General features: G+C 44.9%; 1 protein-coding gene and 1 long non-coding RNA gene across 13 annotated transcripts in view; one reads left to right on the plus strand and one right to left on the minus strand.

The window, feature by feature from the left end:
- Positions 1-466: 466 nt before the first annotated feature.
- On the plus strand, positions 467-21,964 carry LOC142049269 (uncharacterized). Of its 5 annotated transcripts, none has more exons than XR_012657662.1 (6): positions 467-585; positions 2,498-2,681; positions 8,727-8,806; positions 10,123-10,288; positions 12,816-12,894; positions 21,199-21,964. It is a non-coding gene; the product is annotated as an uncharacterized LOC142049269 (long non-coding RNA). The 5 variants fall into 5 exon arrangements; XR_012657659.1 differs by lacking the exon at positions 21,199-21,964 and adding an exon at positions 14,984-15,588; XR_012657658.1 differs by lacking the exon at positions 21,199-21,964 and having other exon boundaries at positions 12,816-15,588.
- LOC142049267 (E3 SUMO-protein ligase PIAS2-like) overlaps positions 15,429-22,349 on the minus strand; it is a 35,061-nt gene continuing 28,140 nt past the window's right edge. For 3 of the 8 annotated variants that reach the window (XM_075076775.1, XM_075076779.1, XM_075076776.1), the window contains 4 exons: positions 21,957-22,128; positions 19,576-19,715; positions 17,739-17,776; positions 15,429-16,086 (listed from right to left, as the gene is read on the minus strand). In XM_075076775.1, the coding sequence (XP_074932876.1) occupies positions 15,904-16,086; positions 17,739-17,776; positions 19,576-19,715; positions 21,957-22,128 (533 nt within the window). In that variant the 3' untranslated portion in view covers positions 15,429-15,903. The other 5 variants (XR_012657656.1, XR_012657655.1, XR_012657657.1 and 2 more) reach the window with 5 other exon arrangements.

Below are 22,349 nucleotides of genomic sequence, written 5' to 3' on the forward strand. Positions count from 1 at the left end.
GTTTTTATCAGAGTACTTGTCAGCCATGTTGTATGTTTTAAGACAAGGTACAGTGAGATCCTGTTTGTGTAAAATTTGCATCCTGTAGTAAATACATTTATTACAAAGCACTAGAGGACTCTGCTTTCTTGTGCCCAAGGCTTGCTGAAGGTAATTAATGGAGCAGATGCACTTTTTGCCTCACTTTGTGGATGTAAACTACAATCCAGTACAGTCAGTATATACAGTAATTGGAAACTTCACAGTCATGTGAGGCAGAGAAGGCAGGCAGAGCTTCTGAAAGGTGTCTTGGAAGTGAGAGTGAAGCCACTTCTTACACATGAGAGAAATTTCTCTGAGTGAGGAGCCGTCATGAGAAAAACATCAAGAGAGCTGTCTAGAGGGATTGTCTAATGCTGCCTGGCTGTGTTTTAATAACTGGTGATCTCCTCTGTTTACATAACTTGATATTTTTTTTTTTCCCATAACAAGTGATTGGTGTGATCTATGGTGTGCTGAACAGGAAAAGGGGACACGGTTTTGAAGAATCGCAAGTAGCAGGAACTCCAATGTTTCTGGTCAAGTCATTCCTACCTGACTCATTTGGTAAGAGAACACTTTTTTTGTTACCCACATGCAATTAAGAAAGACCTCTGCAGGATGAAAGGGACTTCAGAATTCCCATTTCACTAGCTCCAAGCTTCCTCCTGTTGTCCCTTTGCATCTTCAGCTCAGAAGAAATAGTTTACTCCTTTATCTGGCAGCCTAATCCCCTGGGCTTTCGTGCCAGCAGAGGGTGCCAAAAAGATGTGGCAGCTTCTGCACCTTAAGACTTTTCAATGTACACCAGATTCGGTTTCTATCATTTTAAATCAAGTTCTTCCTCTGAAGCAAGCCTGGAAGAAAGAATTGGTGTTCAGCAGCAATAGGCTAGAAAATTTGATACCAATTTGATTCTTTAAAAGAAGGACAGAGTGCCAGCCTGAGTAGCTTAAATGGCATTAAACCCTCTTATCAATTCTTAAGACTACCTTTAAAATAACCTGATCTTTCTTATGCTGTCCCTGAAACGTCAACTTTTTGGTGTGGTACAGAGCCCTTCCTCTGGTACTGTGGTTTGTTTGTGTCCCCAATCTCCCTCCTCCCCCTTTAAAAATGCACTTCAAGAGTATCCTGTGACATTGTGACAGAAAGTTTACCAGTTTCATGGGGTGTGTTTGGAACTCCTCACACAGTAAAACTGTAGGAAATGCCATGTTTTATTTTGGAGGGGGGCTTCTTTGCCAAAGTACATTAGTGTGGTAACTGCTAAAATAATCAGTGATGAAATAAGAGATGCTTAACTTCTTAAAAAACAATTTACACATGTGTTTGTCTGGCTGGCTTTTGGGTATTTTGTGGGTTTTTTTCTCCCTTCTCCAAGTTTGTATAGAGCTTAAAACAATTTCATGAAGAGACACATTTTCCAAACATGGAAAACCAAAAAGAAGTGTAAGCTTAGACTTGCTTGGACATATGTTACACTGGGCTCTCAGTCTCAACTTACACAGCACGTTAACATCCATATTATGCAAAACTGCCTCTCTGGTTCCTTGCCAAAGCTGCTGTCAACTCTTGCTAAAACAGCGAACCAAAGATGTGGGGAAGTATCATTATTCCTATGAACCAGTGGTTAGAAGTAGTCCTACAGTAGCAAAGTCTCCGTTCACAAGCAGCAGCTCTTCACGGGACTGAATACTTGGGAGAAGGGGATGACACTGCTATGAAGATGAGGAAACAGCAAAGGAAACACCTATACATCTTCAGTTAAATGTAAAGTTCCTGTACTGTCAGACTAAATGTCGAGTTAGCCCAGCATCTTGTTCATGACAGTGACTGAAAGTGAGTGCTTAGGGAAGAGGAAGAATGAGGTAAGCTGGTATAAAACTTCCTCAGTCACTTTTTTATAACCACTTTCAGAGGCTTCCTGGGGCAGAAGTGGTTTCTAGATCAATTTAGTAACCCTCAATGGATTTCTTCATGAAGTTACTCAGTCTCCCCCTCATAACTACACAACTTTATAATAAAGGTGCAGGCTTTCACTGGACATAATGTTTTCGTTTCTGTTCCTTTCCTAGCAGGTACTAGTACTTGATTTCTCATTATTTTTACTGCTTCTGAACACTGAACTAACAATTTTGTACTACTTACCATAACCCTAAAATCTCAAATTGAGTGGTTGGTTCAGGTCCTGAGACACATGAAACATCTTTTTCCCCATATACTTATCTATCGAAATTGAATTTTGTTTGCCTTTTTATTGCAAATTGACATAGTCACACAAGCTCTTTCAGGACTTATTTGGAGTTGGCCTCACTTTTACCTGCTTGAAAGAATTACCTGCAAAGTAGAAGTTTCCCAACAGTACCATACCCTAAAGAGTGTTTTGGGGGTTTTGTCTATGCAGAAATTCACAATAAACCAGTTTTATTATTTCCTGGAGCTGGCTCAACCCTTTTTATTTTTTCCTTCCCACTAGGTTTTACCACTGGCTTGAGATCCAACACTGGTGGCCAGGCTTTTCCACAGTGCATCTTTGATCACTGGCAGGTTTTGCCTGGGGATCCTTACAATGCAAATTCCTGTCCTTAGCAAGTTGTGGCTGAAACACGTAAAGGCAAAGGCTTGAAGGGTAGGATATTGCACCTCTGGATAACTCCTAGGTAAGTTGTAATCAATTCTGTTTTGGAAAAGACTTCTAAGATCATCAAGTCCAACCACCAACCCAACACCACCAGGCCTCCTAAACCATGCCCTGAAGTGCCACGTCTACACATTTTTTGAACACCCCCAGGGATGGTGACTCCACCACCTCTCTGGGCAGCCTGCTCCAATGCCTGTCCATTCTTGCAGTAAAGACATTTTTCCTACTATGCAATATAAACCTCTCCTGACACAGCTTGAGGCCATTTCCTCTCGTCCTGTCACTAGTGATTTGGGAGACCAACACCCACCTCACTATAACCTCCTTTCAGGTAGTTGTAGAGAGTGATAAGGTCTCCCCTCAGCCTCCTCTTCTACAGGCTAAACAACCCCAGCTCCCTTAGCCGCTCCTCATAAGACTTGCTCTCCAGACCCTTCACCAGCTTCGTTGCCCTTCTTTGGACACGCTCCAGCACCTCAATGTCCTTCTTGTACTGAGGGGCCCAAAACTGAACACAGCATTCAAGGTGCGGCCTCACCAGTGCCGAGCACAAGGGCATGATCACTGTCCTGCTCCTGCTGGCCACACTATTCCTGATACAAGCCAGGATGCTGTTGGCCTCCTTGGCCACCTGGGCACTGCTGGCTCATGTTCAGCCAGCTGTCAAACAGCACCCCCAGGTCCTTCTCTGCCAGGCAGCTTTCCAGCCGCTCTCCCCCAAGCCTGTAGCATTGCATGGGGTGGTTGTGACCCAAGGGCAGGACCTGGCACTTGGCCTTGTTAAACCTCATACAATTGGCCTCGGCCCATTGATCCAGCCTGTCCAGATCCCTCTGCAGAGCCTTCCTACCTTCGAGCACATTAACACACCTGCTCAACTTGGTGTCATCTGAAAACTTACTGAGGGTGCACTCAATCTCCTCATCCAGATCATTGATAAAGATATTAAACAGAACTGGCCCCAAAACTGAGCCCTGGGGAACACTGCTTGTGACCGGCCACCAACTGGATTTAGCTCCATTCACCACAACTCTCTGGGCTCAGCTATCCAGCGAGTTTTTTACCCAGCAAAGAGTATATCTGTGTAAGTCATGAGCCGCCAGCTTCTGTAGGACGATGCTGTGGGAGACTATCAAAGGCTTTGCTAAAGTCCAGGTAGATAACATCCACAGCCTTTCCCTCATCCACTAGGCGATTCACCTGGTCATAGAAGGAGATCAGGTTGGTCAGGCAGGACCTGCCTTTCATAAACCCATGCTGCCTGGGCCTGATCCCCTGGTTGTTCTGCACTTATCTGGTGAGCGCAGTCAAGATGAACTGCTCCATAATCTTCCCCAGTACCAAGGTCATACTGGCTGGCCTGTGGTTCCCTGAATCCTCCTTCTGGCCTTTCTTGTAGATGGGCATCACATTGGCAAGCCTCCAGTCATCTGGGACCTCCCTGGTTAGCCAGAACTGGTGATAAATGATGAAGAATTGCTTGGCGAGCTGTTCTACCAGCTCCCTCAGTACTCTTGGGTGGATCCCATCCAGCCCCATAGACTTGTGAGTGTCCAGGTGGCTCAGCAGGTTGTAAACTGGTTCCTCCTAGATTATTGGGGGGTTGTTCTGCTCTCCGTTCCTGCCTTCCAGCTCAGGGGGCTGAATACCCTGGGGATAACTGGTCTGACTATTAAAGACTGAGGCAAAGGCAGCATTTAGCACCTCAGCCTTTTCCTCATCCTCGGTGGCAATGTTCCCCTCCACGTCCAATAGAGGATGGAGATTCTCCTTGGCTCTCTTTGTTGTTAATGTATTTGTAAAAACATTTTTTGTTATCCCTTGCAACAGTGGCCAGACTGAGTTCTAGCTGGGCTTTTGCCTTTCTAATTTTCTCTCTGCATGACCTAATGAGACCCTGTACTCTTCTTGAGTTGCCTGCCCCTTCTTCCAAAAGTGGTAAACTCTCCTTTTTTTCCTGAGTGCCAGTAAAAGCTCCCTGTTCAGCCAGGCTGGTCGTCTTCCCCTCTGGTTCATCTTGCGGCACATGGGGACAGCCTGCTCCTGAGCCTTTAAGACTTCCCTCTTGAAGAAAGCCCAGCCTTCCTGGACTCCTTTGCCCTTCAGGAGTTCCTCCCAAGGGACTCTCCCAACCAGTGCCCAGAACAGGCCAAAGTCTGCCCTCCAGAAGTCTATGGTAGTGGTTCTGCTGACCCCTCTTATTACTTTGCCAAGAATCGAGAATTCAATCATATCATGGTTGCTAAGCCCAAGACAGCCTCCAACCACCACATCTCCCACCATCCCTTCTCTGTTTGTAAACAGGAGGTCAAGCGAGGCACCTCCCCTGGTAGGCTCACTTACCAGCTGTGCGAGGAAGTTATCTTCCACACACTCCAGGAACCTCCTAGACTGTTTTTTCTATGCTGTGTTTTATTTCCAGCAGACATCTGGTAAGCTGAATTCCCCCACTAGAACAAGGGCTAGTGATTGTGAGACTTCTGCCAGCTGCTTGTAGAACACTTAATCTCCCTCTTCATCCTGGTTGGGTGGTCTATAACAGACTCCTAGCAGGATATCTGCCTTGTTGGCCTTCCCCCTCATCCTTACCCATAAGCACTCGACCTTATCATCACAATTGCTAAGCTCTATACAGTCAAAAAGCTCCCTAATATACAGAGCCACCCCACCCCCCCTCCTTCCTTGCCTGTCCCTTCTGAAGAGCTTATAGCCATCCATTGCAGCACTCCAGTCATGAGAGTCATCCCACCATGTCTCTGGGATGGCAACTAAGTCATAGCTATCCTGCTGCACAATTGCTTCCAGCTCCTCCTGTTTGTTGCTCATGCTGCATGCATTGGTGTAGATGCACTTGAGCTGGGCTATCAGTTTCACCCCCAACCTTAGCATGCCACCCCTAGGCTCCTCTCTATTGGGCATGGCTCCTCTCTAGTGGGCCTGGCCCTTCCTCCTTCAAACCTAGTTTAAAGCCCTCTCAATGAGCCCCACCAACTCATGTGAAAGAATCCTTTTCCCCCTTTGAGACGGTGAAGACAGCAGGCCCGGTGCCATGTAAACCTCCCCATGATCAAAAAACCCAAAATTCCACCAATGGCACCAGCCTCTGAGCCACGTGTTAATCAGATGAGTTTTCCTGTTCTTTTCAGTATTCTTCCCTGCCACTGATGGGACTGAGGAAAACACTAATCACAGAATCACAGAATCACACAGAATCACAGGTTGGAAGGGACCTCAGGGATCATCTAGTCCAACCTTTCTGGGAAGAGCGCAGTCTAGACAAGATGGCCCAGCACCCTGTCCAGACAACTCTTGAAGGTGTCCAACATGGCCGAGTCAACCACTTCCCTGGGGAGATTATTCCAATGACTGACTGCCCTCACTGTGAAAAATTTCCCTCTGGTGTCCAATCGGAATCTCCCCAAGAGCAATTGGCATCCACTCCCCCTTGTCCTCTCCATGTGACTCCGTGTAAAAAGGGAGTCTCCATCTTCTTTGTAGCTACTCCTTAAGTACTGGTACATGGTGATGAGATCCCCTCTGAGCCTCCTTTTCTCAAGGCTGAACAAACCCAGTTCTCCCAGCCTATCCTCATATGGCAGCCTTCCTAATCCTTTGATCGTCTTGGTGGCCCTTCTCTGGACCCCTTCCAGCCTGTCCACATCCTTTTTGTACAGCGGGGACTAGAACTGTACACAGTACTCCAGGTGTGGCCTGAGAAGTGCTGAGTAGAGTGGGATGATGACTTCTTTCTCTCTGCTGGCGATGCCCTTTTTGATGCAACCCAGCATCCTGTTGGCCTTCTTGGCCGCAGCAGCACACTGTTCGCTCATGTTGAGCTTTCTGTCCACCAGGACCCCCAGGTCCCTTTCCACAGAGCTGCTCTACAGCCAGGTGGATCCCAGTCTGTGCTGCACTCCCGGATTATGTTTTCCCAGGTGCATGACCTTACACTTTTCCTTGTTGAACTTCATAAGGTTCTTGCTGGCCCACTCCTCCAGCCTATCCAGATCTTCCTGCAGAGCAGCTCTCCCTTCTGGAGTGTCTACTTCCCCACTCAACTTGGTGTCATCAGCAAACTTCATCAGGCTACACTTGATGCCGTTGTCCAGATCACTTATAAAGATGTTGAATAACATTGGGCCCAATATTGATCCCTGGGGGACTCCACTAGTGACAGGTTGCCAGTTTGAGAAAGAGCTATTTACCACCACCCTTTGGGTGCGGCCTGTCAGCCAGTTCCCCACCCACTGCACAGACCACTTGTCTAGGCCATAACACATTAATTTCTCCAGGAGGAGACTGTGGGGGACCGTATCAAAGGCCTTGGAGAAGTCCAGGTAAACAATGTCCACTGCCCGCCCCATGTCAACCAGGCAAGTCACTTTGTCATAGAAGGCCACCAGGTTTGTCAAGCACGATCTGCCTTTAGTGAATCCATGTTGGCTTTTCCCAATCACGTGCTTCAATTGACTTGTGATGGCCCCCAGGAGGATTCGTTCCATAACTTTCCCAGGGATTGAAGTAAGGCTGATGGGCCTGTAGTTACCCGGATCCTCCCTCGAGCCCTTCTTGTAGATAACTTGTAGATAACTGCGCTCCCAATCCTTCAGCCAATCACCCCAGTGCCCTGAAGCCCCTTTTGATCACTCTTGGGCTTCTCTCTGCAACCTCATCACTGCCCACCTGCATAACCAATAGTGGGTAGTAATCAGAGGGCCGTACCAGACCAGGGAGTTTCCTAGTAACATATCTGACCCGGACCCCAGGGAGGCAGCAGACTTTCCTGTGGGATGGGTCTGATCAGCATATTGGGCCCTCTGTCCCCCTCAGAAGGGAATTGCCTATGACAGTTACCCTCCTTTTCTTAACAGAGGCAGTCATAATGTGTGGGGCTGACCGACTCTCCCTAGGCAACCCCCTGGATGGACCTTCACCTAGATTCTCATTTGCCTGACCCTCAAGTTCCAGAGCCCTATATCTGTTGTGTAAGGGCAGCTGGGAAGGGGAAGGTGAAGGAGGTCTGGAGGGGATTCACCTGTGGCCCCAAGCAGGGACCTGTTTCCGTTCCCCCATCTCTTAGGTTCCCTCCTTCTGCTTGGTGTCAAGAGGGTAGGGGATCCTCTGCTCCTTGTGGAGCCTCCATCTGCTGCCTTGGCCCCAGGGATGGTAAGGTGTGGCTCCACCAATCTACCTCCCTCTCACACTCCCTGATACTCCTTAACCTTTCCACTTCCCCCCTCAGCTCTGCCACCAGGCTGAGCAGATCATTCACCTGGTCACACCAAAAACAGCTCTTGTCTCTGCTGCCGTCCAGTATGAGTGACAGGCTCAGGCACAGCCAGAGACCTGGAGAGCTGCGTGTTTGTGTGGGAGCTCCATCTGGGTCACCACATTCCTTCTGGCAATAGCTTTTGGGCAAGTGGAAACCATAGCTAGGGCCTCTCCTGGGGGGTGATAAACACTAGTAGTTACCCTTCAGAGCCTTTAGAGCCAGGAAGGGGACCGTGCCCTGCCCGCACACCCTGCTTGCACAAACTGCCACACCACGCTCACCGCACTTCCGGTCGCTCGTGCTCCCTCGGGGCTGCTCTTGTACATGAGGGGGTTTGGCCGATGTCACTCATGTCCCTGCCCATGCAGAGTCAGAGCCGCCGCTCCTCAGGAGCTCACTCCTTCGCACTCTGGGGGAAGCTGGGGTACCCTCTCTCCCTGCTCTTTTGCCTTCACGGTTTTGCTGCTTTAGGAAGGGTCCCCCGGTGCGATTCTCCACTCTGGAGCCCTTCGTCTGGGTGCCTTCCCACTAGTGATGGTGCCATCACCTACTAAAAAAAGAAATAAAAACGATGTGCTAATTTGACTTATAGGATAGGTGTTGCCTGTATCGTGTCTGCAGTCACTGATGCCTATGTCAAAAGTATGCATTAAATAAAACCAGTTGCCTAGGACTAATGATGTTCTTCATAGTTTGCCTAATCCGCAATTGTCTTTTAACCTAGGAAGCAGCTCCCTTCATTGTTGCTTTTGCAGAAATTCTTGTTGAACTATCAGGTTTTTGTCCTCTCAGCCAGAAGATGCATTCTTTCATTTCCAAACTTGAATCCTCTGTGCTCTTGAAGACTGATAGTGAAAGGCTTGCAGTTACAGGTAAGCTTCTTAGCATCCAGCCCCTAGATTTAAAGGCAGACACAGAAAATCCCCATTAACTTTGGAAATGCCTCAATTCTTGCTGCCAGCCAGGCGCAGAACCTCCTGGGGCTGGGGCTGTGTCGTTCAGCAGCAAAGTCCTGCCTGCACAGCTGCTCATACTGATGCATTTTAGAACTTGTTAAAGGAAAAATAAGCAGCCAAAAAGTCATCTAGCCACAGTGGACAGATTTGCTTAGAGCAGGGCTAGAGTGGTACAGGCCTCGATTAAGCTGGAACCCCCAGTCCCCTCCACACCCACAACTGCTGAAGTACATTCTTGTCTTGTGGAAGAAGGCGTATTGAATGGGTGACATGACTACACTGCAGTACTCCAACTCCTTGATACACATCAGCCATAAACTCATGTGAATGCCGGGATTTAGGCAAGTAATTACCCGCCCTGTGTACATCGCAGCATTACAGAACTACGTCACTCACCTGAACGCTTACCTCGCGCCACAGCCTGCGACAATCTAGCTCTCTCCTAAATGGGCAAGGCTCAAATGCCTCAAGTCTGCATTTGACATTGCTGTTACGGGTCTAGAAGGTTTAAAGCTAAATAAAACTGCAAAACTGCCCAAAACAGCTGGAGAACACAACCATACCTCAGCCCTGATAAGTAACTACTAACAGGGCACGAGAATTCACTTAAAATTCCACCATATTTTGTAATACTGTGAATGGTTTAGAGCACATCTCCTAATACCAGCATTCACCCTTACTTAACTTCCTCTTTTAATGAAACACATTATTTATCATGTGTTCAAGGAGCTTGGTTTCATTAAAACTTGCCTTTTCCTGCTATGAGCATTCACTTAAAACTGTTAATTTTACTGCATTATGAAAGCAATTTTTAAAGTTTTCTTTGGGGGATGGAAGAGCGGAGGCATGTGGACCCTTAACGTGGTTTCCAATACAAGAGCAGATGTGGAGAGCAACATCTTGTTTAATAAAAGCAGCATGAGAAATATGCAACTTTGGCCTGTTTGCTGAAATGACCAAGGACGATGGATCAAAGAAAGGGCACGTACAAAGCAAGCTCTGCATGTTCCACCAGTTTGCAAACAACAGGTGGCTGGCTAAATTCCAGAGATAAGGAGCTGAGAAACAAGAGTCAAGCACTTGCCAGAAGGAACAGAAAATATAAGCATCGAGATATACTGGGAACATGAATCGGGTGGTGATTGGGGAGTAAAGGGGCCTCCCCTTTACTGAAATGCTATATATAATTAGAGAATTTTATAATAAAGTGATTCTGTGCCTACACCCTACAGAGTCCATGTCCATCATACACCACAAACGGCGACCGAACAGGGACTTGAAAAATAACAAAGAGAAAGCAGCAACGATATTTACCAGTGGTGTACCCCTGCGCAGCCTGACGGAGGATATTGCATCGAGTGCTCATACACATTCATCACCGGTCGCTGGACAGCAAAGGTGAGCAGCTGCGGGGAAGTCCTATAGACTGTTGTTTTACATTATGGGGCAGTCAGCAACTAGGGAACAGAAGTTACATTCTGGAAATTTTGCAATGCATTTTGCAAGAGCAAGGTTTTAAGGTCACTCCGCTGCAGTTGGTGAGGTTGCTTGTATGGATTCGGGATCATTGTCCATGGCTTCCTAGCAAGGGTTCATACGATCTTGCCCTATGGCAGAAAGTTGGTGAGGAGATGCAGACTAAGCAACTTTTGCAGTTGGAGCTCCCTGATGCTATATTGATTACCTGGCATGTGGTTTATACTGCTCAGAACTCTGCTACCTGCTGAACAGGTACTGCAGAAAGTAAATGATCCTGCACTGCCGCCCGATGAGTCAAACAGGAGAAAAGAACCCTGTTCATTTGAACTAATAGATCCTGAGCCGAAACCAGACTATGCTAAAGTGGTGGCCGATCCTCCATTATCGGAGGAGGTAGCTAATGCTGAGGATCCTTTTGATCCCGGTCCTGCTGATCCTGAACAGGAGCTGGATTTGTACACACACACCCCGCTCACTCCTGTAAAAGTGATGGCTGCTTCTGCCCCTACAGCAGACAAGATTTTGCAACAACGACAAAAAACTCTCTCACGTTTATCTTTTTGACACATCCGTATCCTTCTGCGTGCCCCCCCATTTCTCAATTGCAAGGAGCTGTTCAGCCTACAGCTCCAGGCAGGCTGCTTGATGAGTGTCAGACAGAAACATTAAAAAGAGGAGATATATCACTCCTTCAAGCCATGCCTGTGTTATATCGACCACATAGGCCACTGGAGTATACTCATTTACCATATGAGGTGATAAAGGAGCTGCGTAAGTCAATAAAGTAATATGGTTTACAGGCATCATTTAAAATGAATTTGCTACAAGCTATAGCAGAATCCTATGTAATGATACCCATGGACTGGAAATTCATTTTACGCCTTATCTTGTCTGCAGCACGATATTCTGTGTGGGTTTCTGAATACCATGAGCTAGTTTAGGTCCAGGCAATGGACAATTTAACAGCTGGAATCGCTATCAGTGTTAACGAGCTGATGGGGGAAGGGAATTATGCTACGGGGACAGCACAAGCTGGTATGCCACAAAATGTTTTTACTCAAGCGGCAGGGTTAGTCTTGAGGGCACTCTGACGGGTGCCAGATTTTGGAAAACCAGAATTATCATTTGCAGTTATTTGTCAGGGACCTCAGGAACCATACGTACAATTTCTAGATCGTTTACAGACTGCTATACAGAGACAGAGTCTTCTGAAGCAGCAGAATTATTGTTTCAGCTCGCCATTGAGAATGCAAACACCAACTGTAAATGGGCTATTGATCCTATCCGCAATCGAGCAAAAACCTTGAATGATCTTATTAAAGCATACCAAAATGTAGGTTCTGAGCAACATAAGGCAGATATGTTAGCTGCTGCCTTAGCTCAACAGTTGGTGGTCACAAGAGCTGCTACTAAGTGTTTCTCCTGTGGTCAGGAGGGACATGTAAAGAAGGATTGCCCGAAAGCAAAAAGAGGATGACGAGGTCAAGGAGAGCAGGGACAGCAACCTACTCAGCTATGCCCTCGTTGTCAAAAAGGATACCATTGGGCTAATCAATGTCATTCTAAGTTTGACAAACAGGGCAATCCCCTCCCTGGAAGCGCATTGGGAAACGGGAGGAGGGACGTGAGGTCCAGCACCCCAAGAATGCACAACAGGACTCAGCTTCCACTAGTGCAGTCCTTGACATGGCCGGCACATGTGAGACGAGCACCGGCAACCTACAACAGTCGGGTCTCTCAAACCAGCCACAGCAGGCAGTGCCGGGTTGGACCTGGCCACCAGTCAATCCACAGTAATTTGAGATCAATCTGTTCATTTATTGGCAACAGGAACGTACGATCCTTTACCTAAGGGTTTATGTGCCCTATTGCTTGGTTGTTCCTCTACTTCCAGAGTAGGCCTATTTGTTTTGCCTGGGGTCATAGATTCTGACTGTACAGGAGAGAGAAAAATTATGGTCTGGACACCTACACCACCTTGCACTATACCTGCAGGGGAGCAAATTGCACAGTTGCTCCTGCTGCCCAACACACAGATACAAGCTGGAAACCCCGCCCATGCTGGCAAAAGGGGATCTGCTGGGTTTGGAAGCACAGGTTTGCCTCGTACTTTTTGGACACAGAAAATTACCACAGGACAACCACTGTTGACTTGCAGAATAAACAGTCGGGCATTCACGGGTCTAGTGGACACTGGAGCGGATGTTTCTATAATTCAACGGTCAGATTGGCTGCAGAAATGGCCATTAGTACAGCCGTTTGCCTCTGTTACTGGAATTGGAGGAACACAAGTACCTTGGCAAAGTATGCATTCCTTGATAGTAGAAGGTCCTGAAAACAAACAAGCGGTTTTAAAACCTTATGTTTTGACTGTGCCATGTACTTTATGGGGTCGTGATCCCTTGCAGCAATGGAACATAGCAATAACGACACATTTTTAATGCAGGCCACTGACATTCAGCTGCAACTCAAGCTGACTTGGCTGACAGACAAGCCAGTATGGGTAGACCAGCGGCCTTTGAAAGGTGAGTGGCTAGAAAGGGCTCATGAATTAGTGCAAGAGCAATTGAAATTAGGTCATATTGTCCCTTCCACGAGCCCTTGGAAAACCCCTATATTTGTTATTCCTAAAAAGTCTGGTAAATGGAGATTGCTGCAAGACCTCTGAGCTATTAATGCAGTGATGGGACCTATAGGATCTCTACAACCAGGAACTCCAAATCCAACTATGATTCTGGATAATTGGCATTTGAAGGTTATTGATTTGAAATTTTGCTTTTTTGCTACTCATTTACATCCTGATGATTGTGCTCATTTTGCCTTTTTGGTTCCTGTGATTAATAATGATCGACCTACGCAGCAGTTTCATTGGGTAGTTCTACCGCAAGGGATGAAAAACAGCCCAACCATATGTCAAGTGGTGGTCAGTGAAGCCTTGTCGAATATTCACAGACCATATAATAACACTGTGTTATATCATTATATGGACGATATTTTATTAGCTGTTAAAACTGAATCACTTCTTTCCCGAGTTTTTGAAGGCCTAGTAACCGAGCTTCAGCGATACAGCCTCCAAATTGTGACAGAAAAGGTACAATCAGTTCCTCCATGGAAATACCTTGGTTGGAAACATCTTGATTAGTCTGTATATCCACAGTTGGTCCGACTTGCTACTACAGTGAGTACTTTGAATGATTTACAAAAGCTCTTGGGAACAATTAACTGGCTTCGACCTCTGTTAGGTATAACAACACACGAACTGTCACCTCTGTTTTCTTTACTGAAGGGGAATCCTGAGCTAGCTTCTCCTAGGCAATTGACAGAAGGTGCTCAGTTAGCACTTCAGTGAGATAAAATTAATTCCACATTTGCTCACCAAATTTCCCTCCAGTTGTCAGTTCAATTTTTTGTCATTTATCATTCTTTTCAACCGTATGCTCTTCTAGGCCAATGGGACGAAAAAGCACAGGAGGATGCTTTGCACATTTTAGAATGGCTATTTCTACCGCATTCTTTTGCCAAGACGTTAACCACTGCCCTAGAGATGATTGCCAGACTTGTTTCACAAGGTCTTTTGAAATGTCAAAAAATAACAGGACAAGATCCTGTCTTTATCCATTTACCATTAACAAAAGAAGAGTTTCATGCTGTGTTGTGTAACAGTTTAACTTTTCAGGCTGCCTTGGCCGATTATACTAATGTTGTTTTGCATTCTCTGCCACATCATTGTTTATTAGGTTCTTTACACTGCTTACCTCTCCAAACACGATCTTTGTTGAGTTCTGTTCCTTTGCAAAATGCACATACTGTATTTATTGATGGTTCTGGTAAAACAGGTAAAGCTGCAGTTGTTTAGCAGCAAACAGACTGTGAAGAATGGGCCTCAGCTGTTTTGCATCTATTGGGTCTACACAAATTATGGAATTAGCTGCAGCAGTGCATCCTTTTGAATTATTTTCCAGGGAACCTCTTAATATAGTCACAGATTCTGCATACATCACAGATATTATTCAGCATTTAGAATCTGCTTTTATACAGGAGGTGGACAGTTATTTGATTTATTGTTAAAACTGGCACAGCTTTTGAAAACAAGACAACATTTCTATTGTCATCCATATTTGATCTCACACTAACCTACCAGGACCTCTTACTGAAGGTAATACAATAGCAGAGCAATTTACAATGGCTGCAGTTTCTCCTTGGCATTTTGAGCAGGCCGAATTGGCTCATGAATTTTTTCAAAATGCACACTCCTTACAGAAACATTTTTCTCTAACAACTGAACAAGCTCAGGACATCATTTGGGGATGCCCAGATTGTCAGCAGCTTTCTCCATTACCTGTTTTGCCTGGAGCTAATCCTAGAGGTTTAAATGCAAGTGACTTGTGGCAATTGGATGTCACACACATTTCTTCCTTTGGACAACTTAAGCATGTCCACACTTCTATCGATACCTTCTCTAGGCTTTTAATAGCCACTGTTCATTCCGGGGAATGGGCCCAGGATGTTGTGGAACATTTTTTGCAATGTTTTGCAACCATGAGGGTTCCCCAAAAGATAAAGACAGACAATGCATCAGCTTATGTTTCTCGCCATTTTCTCTTATTTTTGCAGGATTACTGGAATCCCACGTTCTCCAACTGGTCAGGCAATTATAGAATGTGCCATCATTCTTTGAAATCTCTTATTGATAAACAAAAGAGGGGGAATCCAGTAGGGACAACACCGCAGGAAATATTTGACAAAGCCACTTATGTTTTAAATTTTCTTAATCTATCTGGGTCTAAACAATATATAGTTCCGTGGTAGATAGACATTTTAAAGCTGAGGAATCCTCTACTGTGAAGCCCCAGGTGTTTTATAAGAATTTGGAATCTGGTCAATGGGCAGGACCAGTTCCTCTGCTTACCTGGGGACAGGGATATGCTTGTGTTTCTCTTCCTTCAGGTCCTTACTGGATCTCTGTGAGAAATGTAAAGCCAGCCCAAGTGTAGGCTTCCCCTACATCCCCAGGAAAGGGGGAAGTGGGGAGCAAGAGACATGGAACACAAGTCATGGCTATGTCACAAAGCTTTATTGTCTTAAATGAAGTTTATTACAGGCCCCAGTTAAAATATTCAGTTCAACAATGCATACGCTTCTGCACCTTTGTCCAGGTTGTCAGTGTTTTAGAGTGGTTGAGTGCCTTTTTTTAAATAAAAAGTTTTCTTTTGTTTTTACATTATTGCTGGTGTTTTACAACAACATTAAAAAAAAAACATTCCTGGAATCCACCCAGCAACAAAAAGTCAGTTTCCCCAGAACAAGCCAAAAGCATAAAAGCTATAACCAGCTATTTCATGAGCAAGAAAAAAAGAAAAAAAAAACACAAAAATATCTATCACTTCTTTTCCTAGTGTAGATGAATTTACTCCATTTGCCAGAAGGCAAATCCTTTCCATAAATATCAGAATAACTTCTGAGATGCTGAAGTTCCAGAGATACAAGCAGAAGCTCTGTGCAATTTCTCCCAGAGTCCTGTGATGCCCCTTGTTTCAGTCCAGTGAGATGATGTCAGGAACGCTGCCTCCGCTGCTGGTTATCACTCCTGTCTCGCTCCTGCTGGAGGAGCTAACATGCATGCTGCTCTCGTGGTGACTGTTTGATGTGATGATACTGCCAGGTGTGCTGCTTGTTAAGGTTGAGGTGAGACTATCCAAAAACATAGGAGGACAGTACTGCTTGAAACAAACAACGAAGAATGAAGAGACTAACTGCACAAGGGAAATGTATGCTCTGAAGATACATCTTCCCTACAACAAGCGCAAAACACGTCGCTGGCAGAACCTCATTAACACATGCATAGCAAGAACCGGAGTTCTGCAAACCAGCAAGCAGAGATGGGAGCCATGAGCCCTTCTCCCTCATCCTCCCCATTTTTTGTTCCCCTAACTGGTTAGCTTAAGCATTTACCAGCACATTAAGAAACACTACCACGACCACATGATGATCACAAAACAACCCCATAGCATTTGGAGAATGTTCACTGCTCACAACTACTAGGCACAACTGCGTATTTCAGGCTCCTTTCATCACCCAAGACCGCAGAATACTTTTTGCTACTTCAATGGAGGTTAGAATAATTTCATCCCCTGAAATGGCAGCAGCTGTACTAATCAACATTTTCATAGCACATACCTGCAATGATACATGCAGGTATCAACATTTTAGCAGTGACAAATGAGCCCTGATCAAATCTGATTAAGAAAAATTACTAAGTTGATTTCAATTTTCTGAAGTGGAAGACAAGCCCTCTCAAAGCAGAGCTAAACATTTTAAGCACTTAGAAACAGAAGAAGATTGCCAGGTGTCAAAGAGAATAATAAGACACCCCCACACGTGTGCACACACATTGTTCAACACATCTTACTTTCTCTTACCCTGTGGGTTCCAATCTTGGGCATATGTTTAGAACTAAGCCTGAACTGTTTGAACTGTCCAAAGTGGACACTTCATAACAGCATACCTGCTTCCAGTCTCCCACATGAACAAACTGCTGTTATTCCCACTTTTGGCAGTTCAGATCTCAAGGTCAGGCACAGAATATTGCAAGATGCAGTAAGTGGAAAGAAAAGTAGCAAGTTCATCCTTTGTTACTCTACAGTAGAGTCCTGTTACTGTTGTCTTCTAGTGACAGAGAAACAGAGGGTCTGCTTCAGATCCTCCTGTCTTGGTTAGGGAGCCACTATTCCCCCACATTTTGAGGCTGTAGCCTGTTTGTCTAAGAATCTAGTTACAGTATGAATTGTTCTACCTAACTGGGTAAAGTTTAAGTTTCCAGGGAAGGAAAAGCACTGCCCAGTTACTTTTGACCTACAAAATTTCTACGTAGGCCAAAGCCAATGGGGTTTGTGTTACATGGAGGGATTTATTATAAAAGTGTTCAGTCATACGCCCATCAAATTAACAAAGACATTTTCTTTAAAACGTAATCTCTAATACCAAAACCAACAGAAACAGCAATCAGTGAAGTGTATTTGCAGAGCTTAATCTGGCCTACAGATACACGGTACGAAGTAAGAGGGCGAAGTATATGATGGTTGTATTCAAGTCACTACTGTGCAAGTACCCACTTTAGAAAGGCAAACCATCAATAAAGAGTGAGTTTCCATGCCTGGATTTATCACAGTGAAGCTAAACTGAATCCACCCTTAACACATCTTCATCACCACCTCTTGTTGGGAAAATGTATTTTCTTGGTCCGTGTTTAGGCCTAAGCAAGCGGACTGCAAACGTGGTATGGATGATGACAACACCCTGACAGATACTCGAGCGGTATGTCACAAAAACCAGACTTGAAAGTTAACCCCATAGCAGTTCAGAAACATACCTGTGAATCAACTCGGATTAGTGAAAGAAAATCCAGACCTAGAAAGAAGAGAAGGATAATAAATCAATGATTCTTTTTTTTATTCATACACAACAAATTTAAGGAACTTTTTTTCTGGTTGTATAACAGATTTTGCAATTGTTACACAGTTTCTAAATGGGATATACCACTGTGACACCACTCTCAACGATTACTTCAGACAGCAGCAAAACAAGTTATCTAGTACAAGTGACTCTTCTTAAGAATGAGAATGACATAATGATGTATTATTCACTGGCTATTGCAGGGTGGTTCAATGTGGTCGCTTAGATGGAGGTTGCCATTTAGAGATGTTGGTTCATAATGCAAGTTTCACTGCATATTGTACCTGACTTGGCCAAACTGGGACATGAAGAGTGTCATCACATTAAAGATGCTGGAATGAAGTAAAGTCACAACATGCACAAGTCCAAAAACAAGCAGCAGGTCTCTTCCTCCACCCACGGGCAGCCAATAAGGAAATATTTCTAATATCATCCCCGTTTTGTGTCTAGACAAATAAAAGGAACGAAGAAGAGGAAACTACAAGTAGCTCAATGTATATCCTCTAAGAGCAGTGATAACTAGCGTCCATCTTATACACCATTAGCGTGTAAGCATTTAGGGCAAGATGTTTAAAACTATGAAACCAATGAGAAATTACAGGGTTTTTTGTTTTGTTTCTAAATATTGGCCTTGTGTTTGCTATGTCAACAGAAAAAAATGGGAAACTTCCTCCCTCCCTCTTCCTCACCTTCAAGGCTGTTCTGGCCAGTGGCATCTCCTCCTCCTTTTCTCCATTAGAGAAAAATAATTGAAGGAGATCTAAGCTCAACTGCTTTTACAGAACTGACAGCTTCTTTTGGTCTTGCAAGTTCTAGAACTTCAGTTGGCAGAGATGGACAACAGTTCTAGACTTCCATTCTCTCACCTTACTCTCCTATCAAATTTGGGAACACAACAGATTTCTTAACAAGGGAGAAGTGGCGGGAGGGAGCAGTAAGGGAACCAAAATGGACAGAGAAACAAGGGGAATGATATCCATCCCATTGCCAAACTGGTGCTGAAAGAAGAGGAAAAAACCCAGAGATGTTGCAGGGAAGAAATGGAGACAGGCAATGGAGGGGGGAGAGGGAAGTATAGGAGGCCAACGTGACACCTGTCACCACAAGTCACCATTTCCTGGGCTCTGGGTTCGTTACAGCTGGCAAAGAGAACCCCTAGAGGCCCTATATACAGTGTTCTTTTCAAGGAGCTAGGATAGAAAACAGTCAGTATCCCCACCTTTTGTGTGATATTTATCAGCAGTGTTGAAGAATACATCATAGGCATTTAGGGTATGTCTAGGTAAAGAAAGTCAATAGAGGTCAGCTTACATATTGTAGCTCACCTTAACCTTTTTCATACAGTCTAGACAGAGCACTGCTAGAACCAGCTAGCAGAACATCTCTACATCTGGGGTTGGGATGAGTCAGCGCCATGTCTATAACATAAGTAAGCAGCTACTCTCCCTCGCATCTACAACACACAACAACCAGATGTTTACAAAGTCTAACTGAATATAGCGAGAAGTGTTTCTGGCTGCCATTCCAAAGTGCCAATTTGTACCCTAGAAAATAATGTTTTTCACATCACTTGTTGCAAAGTGCAATCTGAAACCAGAAGCACAGCCTGTACTGGACTTGTCTAGACATCACATCAGTGCAATACTGCACATAGTCTTGTTCCATTAAAAAAAGTTGATCAATGCTCCAATTTTTACCCACCCCACAAATTAATAAGGCTATCAGAATACACATTAAAAATAGCAACCACCTACCTGTCAAGTCTGATGAAATACTGGATATTGGTGGATGATGGAATGGTATTGGGTAGTCTGTTAATGAAGGAGGAATAGCAGCACCATCGACTGTTGTCACGCTGGGCACTCTGACAGTAGATGGCTGATACATGAGAACCCTGTTTTAAACAGCATGGGAAGTTACAGACAGCCTGGCCGTTAGTTACAGAAGAGAAATTATGCACCGCTGTGTGCTCTCATTCACAAGGTCACTATGTTACAACACAACTATAGCATGGCTACTCACTACACAGTATTCCACTCTAATTTTCTCTTTCATAACAGTCTTCATAATAACATGACCCTATCTTGGCTCTCAACAGCAGCTGTGACATAAGAGCAAGCTGGCATTAAAACAAAGTACAGTGCTGGAGTCATTTATAATAGTCTACCATTCAGAGACAGAAATGGGCATCTGTGTCTGTAGAGCACCCTGGGAGGGATGTGCAGGTACGCCAGAGCCAGGAGGAGAGCACTCACTTCAGTTTCTCCACATAACTGTTCCTCAGTGCTAACCTGTCACACCAAGGGCATGACTGACCATTATTCAGCCCCTGGAGTACAGATTACACATGTGGGAGTTAAATATCAAACCCATCTTCACTCACAGCCTGAGGCCAAGCAAAGTTTGGCTCTCCAGGAGCATGCAACCAGTTAAAACCCTTCTGCACCCCCACCTTCTGCCCAATTAACTTTGCAGCACTGTTAAAGACGACGCCACAGGCATTCAGGCACCAGCCACATGCATAAAATATTTCATAAACTCCAAGTCAGGTAGAAATACCCAGAGTCCTGCTCCCAGCTGCTCCACATTGCTCCCTCCAACCCACCAGCCATGAGCGTTATCTGCTCACATCTTCCTCCCCAGACTGCTGCATTGGTGCATTTATGCCATTTCTGATTTCAGAAGCTTGGATTTCAGACCCTCCCTTCGCAAGCACCTCACATACTGCAGCCTATAGGAAGACACCCCACAGTTTTGCCAAAACTAGCATTTGGGCAACATTGTTTACAGGAGATAAACTATTCCCCAAAAGCCTGGCTTTGACTTGCATTTGAAGAATGAAAACATGCCATTTCCATACCCAAACAGTAGGGAAAATACATTGGTCACAGACAGACAAGAAAACTCAGCCCTCCTACAATTATGGTTGCATGTAGCCATCTCAAACACAGGAGCATGGAAGGAAGTCTTGGTGCCTTCTGAAACTTAAGAGATGTATTTGTAGCTATTTTTTTTCCTCAGAAAAATAAGAAAGAGTCTCTTGCAGGACTCCTCCACAATCCTCACAAAAAGCAACAACATTTCAGTATCACTGATGAAAGTTGAAGATGACCAACTATCTGCTCAAAGACCACACATTCCTGTGGACTAGAGACACAGTACACCTGCTTGTTACGTCAAGAACTGGCAAAACAGAAGGAGTTTGTTTTTATTACTATTACTTTAGTACAAGACATAAGCCACTACACAGAGACAGGCACACACCTCATGCATGCAGCAACGCTAGCTAATAAGCCATTACTAAAAGCTGACGCTTGGAATCGCCTTGTGGAGCAGTGACTGGTGTGAGCCTAACCAGTGCCCCTCTCTCCTTGCAGGTCTCCTGCACCCTACAGGCCAGGAGCAAGAACTTCATGGAAACCATAAACAGAAACTTCAGCTGAGTTGCACAGATTGGGACAGACAGAAGGCAGCACAACAGTAAAGCAGCTGGTTAAGCCTACCGCTGAAGTCAGGCATGACTACAAAACCAGAGCAGTTGACAGAGGACTTGGGAAGTCATTGGTTGTGCTAACCGAGGCGCAGGACTGACTGATAACCATGGCCAACAAGTGTCCAAGACATTCCAGAGTTTAACAGAGAGATGGAGGAAAAGCTGGTCTTGACTCAAAACAGCAAAGCACCTCCCTTCCAAGACTGACAGGATGGATGAAACACACAACGCAGCCTAGTTTCCTGGGTACCTGAGCAGATTGGATAAATACAGACAGCAAGAGAAAAGCCTTTAAGATGACACTAAATTAACAAGAACGCACAAAGCTCCTCCACTTGGCATAATCTGCTTTCTCAGGAGAATCCTGTCCATTAGCTTAACCAGCTTCCTTTTCTATGGAGAGATATCCCTGCAAACACAGCAACAGTCAGCGCAAGTCTTTTGTGAGATGTAAAGCTATTTACTAGCATTTTGCCTGTACAAAGGTACTGTATCAATACAACCTTCTGCAAGGACAGATCTAGAAGTTCTCCTCTGGAAGTGTGGAGCTGGATCCCAAAGAGAGATTACAAGTCCATTTGTCTTACACATCAGCTTATCCGAGACATTACAGAATAACAACCAACTTTAAAATTGACATACCCTTTGGTTGGGCTTCCTTGTGTTTCAGACATAAATGTGCACTTCCTTTTGGCAGGAGGATCTTCCTCTTCATCAGAAGAGCTTTCCATTGTCAAGTCAATAACGTCAACTTTCTTCTTGTTTACCTCATTAGCCACCATCACAGAACACGGTTTGCTAACAACACTGGAACCTAAACAAGAAAGTAAAATATCACTGTTTTTTAAAGGCTGTTGAACACCAGCAGTTTCTAGTTGCAACAGAACCAGGAACTCAAATCCTGTTTTAGCTCATCTTCCTTGCCACTACAGAGAACGTTATGGCCCAGGAACTGTTTTATTAGCATTCTGCATCATGTCAAGAATATTAAAGCACAAGCTTATCAGTTTAAGGACCTAAAACAAGAGCAACCTT

This window comes from Phalacrocorax aristotelis, chromosome W, assembly GCF_949628215.1.
Source record: "Phalacrocorax aristotelis chromosome W, bGulAri2.1, whole genome shotgun sequence".
Taxonomy (NCBI): Eukaryota; Metazoa; Chordata; class Aves; order Suliformes; family Phalacrocoracidae; genus Phalacrocorax; species Phalacrocorax aristotelis.